We start from the raw sequence: 2,490 nt of genomic DNA, 5'->3' as shown, positions 1-2,490 counted from the left end.
TTTAAATTGATTGGTTTGAAATATTAGATCTACAAAGTGATTGGCTTTGATAAAGAAGAATATCTCCACATGTGTGAGCTTTGCCAATTACTTCTTTGCCCTCTAGCCTTTGTGGTTATCTACTCTAATACATTATTAAAAAAACTAAGGGTATTTTTGTAAAGCCATATTGGATACAATTGAAACAAAAACTTGGGCCAAGGACAAAATGGTAAAGTAGCATAACTTAAAGTTAGGGTGAGTGATAATGACGTGAAATCCTATCTCTTCATCCTAGTGGTTGGATGGGGATGGGTGGCTAGGCACATTAGCCTCTCATGTGCCTTTGGATTAGTGCATCAAGGGTGTTGATTGAATCCAAAGTTACACCTATATTATAAAAGCACATCAAGAGATCTCAAATCCTAACTATCTCAACTCTTCAACTATTTTGGAAAATTATTATTCCACTCCTTCTTCTAAGGTTTTGTGAGAGAAAATTGAAAAGAGAGAGCTTTTAGAGTTCCATTAATGGTGATCTTGATGGTGGTCCTCCTTTCTTATGCTTAAGTTCATAGTATGCATTTATCAAGGTAAACTCCATTGAGTTTTCTTTTCTCATAAGATCATATCCTTGGCATCTATAGTTGCTGGAGTTTTGAATATAGAAAAGTTTCATTGATCTTAAAATCCCCATTGGATCATCTTTCTCATCATGCTTATTCATAGTATTGTCCTTTATGAGTTATAGTCTATATGCATGAGAATCAATGATCATGCATAGTATCATTTAATTAATTTGCTTCAAACCCATCAAATAATTTAGTCTCAGAGTGTCACTCCATTTTTAGAAATTTTGCATCACGTTTTTATCTATGGGAGTTCATAATCTTTCCATACAAGACTGTTTTGGTGGTCCGAGGGACCACCATGGGTAGTTTGGTCATAACTCTCATGTTCTTTATCTGATTCGGTTCAAACCTGTTGCATTATGTTTTAGATGGTAATGCCAGTGTATTGAGATCTTAAGAAGTGATTTTAAGGTGTGTAATTTCTTCCTATTTTGATTAGACACTCTTGTGAGATTGAACGACTTTTGTACAATCCAAAGGTACAAAATTAAGTCCCTATAGGGCCCGATTGCGTGGCCTCAGCACAAGGGGTTCAAAACATGGCTTCCTTATTTTAATTTGGCATTATAATTCCCTGTTTAGTTGATTGTGTTCTTTAGAATTTTTTTAGATTAGTTGCATGATGTATTTAAGTTTTGAGACATAGTTTATGTAATTTGTGCTATGAAAGTATAATTTATAAGCTAGTCTTGCTTTATATGTAATTGCCTCATAAGGGGTTGGTATTTGAGTTTGTTTATAGTTGGTTATACTATACTATAAATGGTTGTAATTGTTATGTAAAAGGATTGTAACTTATTCACTTAGCTTGGCTTTTAGCAAGTGGCTTGTTGAAGGTGTCCATTTTTTTTTTGCTTGGAAATTTACTCTAGTCTTTGTATCCACCATCAATTGGTATCAGAGCTAGACTCATTTACACCCTCTTTTAGGGTCTTTAGAGGGATTATAGAGTGCCAAGTAGGAACCTATGGCAGCCCGTGCAATACTCACCGAATTGCTTAAGGAAGAGAGGTTCAATGAAACCAACTTCTCGGAATGGAGAAGGAAAATTGGTTATGTATTTCATGAAGATGGTCTATTGCCATTATTGACTTCTAGACCACCTGATTTGCCCGTAATCAATGCTCTTCAATTTGTAAAGGATGCATATGAGACATGGCATAACAAAAACCAAAGTGCCATGAATATTATTTTTGAAACCATGAGTGATTCCTTTGTTAAGGAGTATGAGAATTTCATATGGGTCAAAGATATTATGGAGAGCATGAAAAAGAAATACGACATACCGAATGAAGCTCAAACGATCATTAGAATGAGGAATATCATGTGTTGCTTAATGGATGATCACACCATAGTAAGTGATCATCTAAGAGAGTTCAAGAGTTTTATAAGAGAGAGTGAGAGAACCGGTCACTCATATGATGAGGTGACACAAAAGACGATATTTGTGCTTTCGATCTCTCCCTCATGGGAGACCTTTATGGCCAATTTGATGGCCAAAGATGAGCCTATAACAGTGGAGGAGATTGCATTTTCCATAAAAGGGAAAGAGCAAAGAAAGATGACAATGGATGGATCATCTTCCATGGTCTATATGGTAAAATCTCACTAACCCTCATCTTCTTCAACTCCCTTACTCATTATTCCTATCTCTTCTTCTCTGCCTAACTCTTCTATGGAGAATATATGTAATGTGGGAATGAGTGAGAGTGATAATGCTAAGAATAAGAAAAGAAAGGGAAAAGACAAATGGAAAGGGAAGGGGAAGCAAAAGGGAAAATCCTACTCCCCTTATCCATTTAGCCCCCCTCCTAAAACCTATGCCTACCCACCAAACCTTGCTAGCCCCATGCCTTTTAGGCCTAAACCACCACCCATA

At 36.2% G+C, this 2,490-nt stretch overlaps 1 protein-coding gene across 1 annotated transcript; it reads left to right on the top strand.

Moving 5' to 3' along the window:
- Positions 1-1,578: 1,578 nt before the first annotated feature.
- Positions 1,579-2,223, top strand: LOC105421004 (uncharacterized). The gene has a single exon (XM_011626783.1). The coding sequence runs from the start codon at positions 1,579-1,581 to the stop codon at positions 2,221-2,223; it is 645 nt and encodes a 214-aa protein (XP_011625085.1).
- Positions 2,224-2,490: the final 267 nt, after the last annotated feature.

The sequence above is a fragment of the Amborella trichopoda genome, chromosome 12, assembly GCF_054954075.1.
Source record: "Amborella trichopoda isolate Santa Cruz 75 chromosome 12, AtrichopodaSantaCruz75HAP2 v2.0, whole genome shotgun sequence".
NCBI lineage: Eukaryota > Viridiplantae > Streptophyta > Magnoliopsida > Amborellales > Amborellaceae > Amborella > Amborella trichopoda.
Note: the sequence above shows the minus strand (reverse complement) of the source record. Positions and strands in the feature narration are given on the sequence as shown.

What these genes read in the sequence shown, in the direction of transcription:
- LOC105421004 (XM_011626783.1), top strand. Translation starts at nt 1,579, where the DNA reads ATGGCAGCCCGTGCAATACTCACCGAATTGCTTAAGGAAGAGAGGTTC.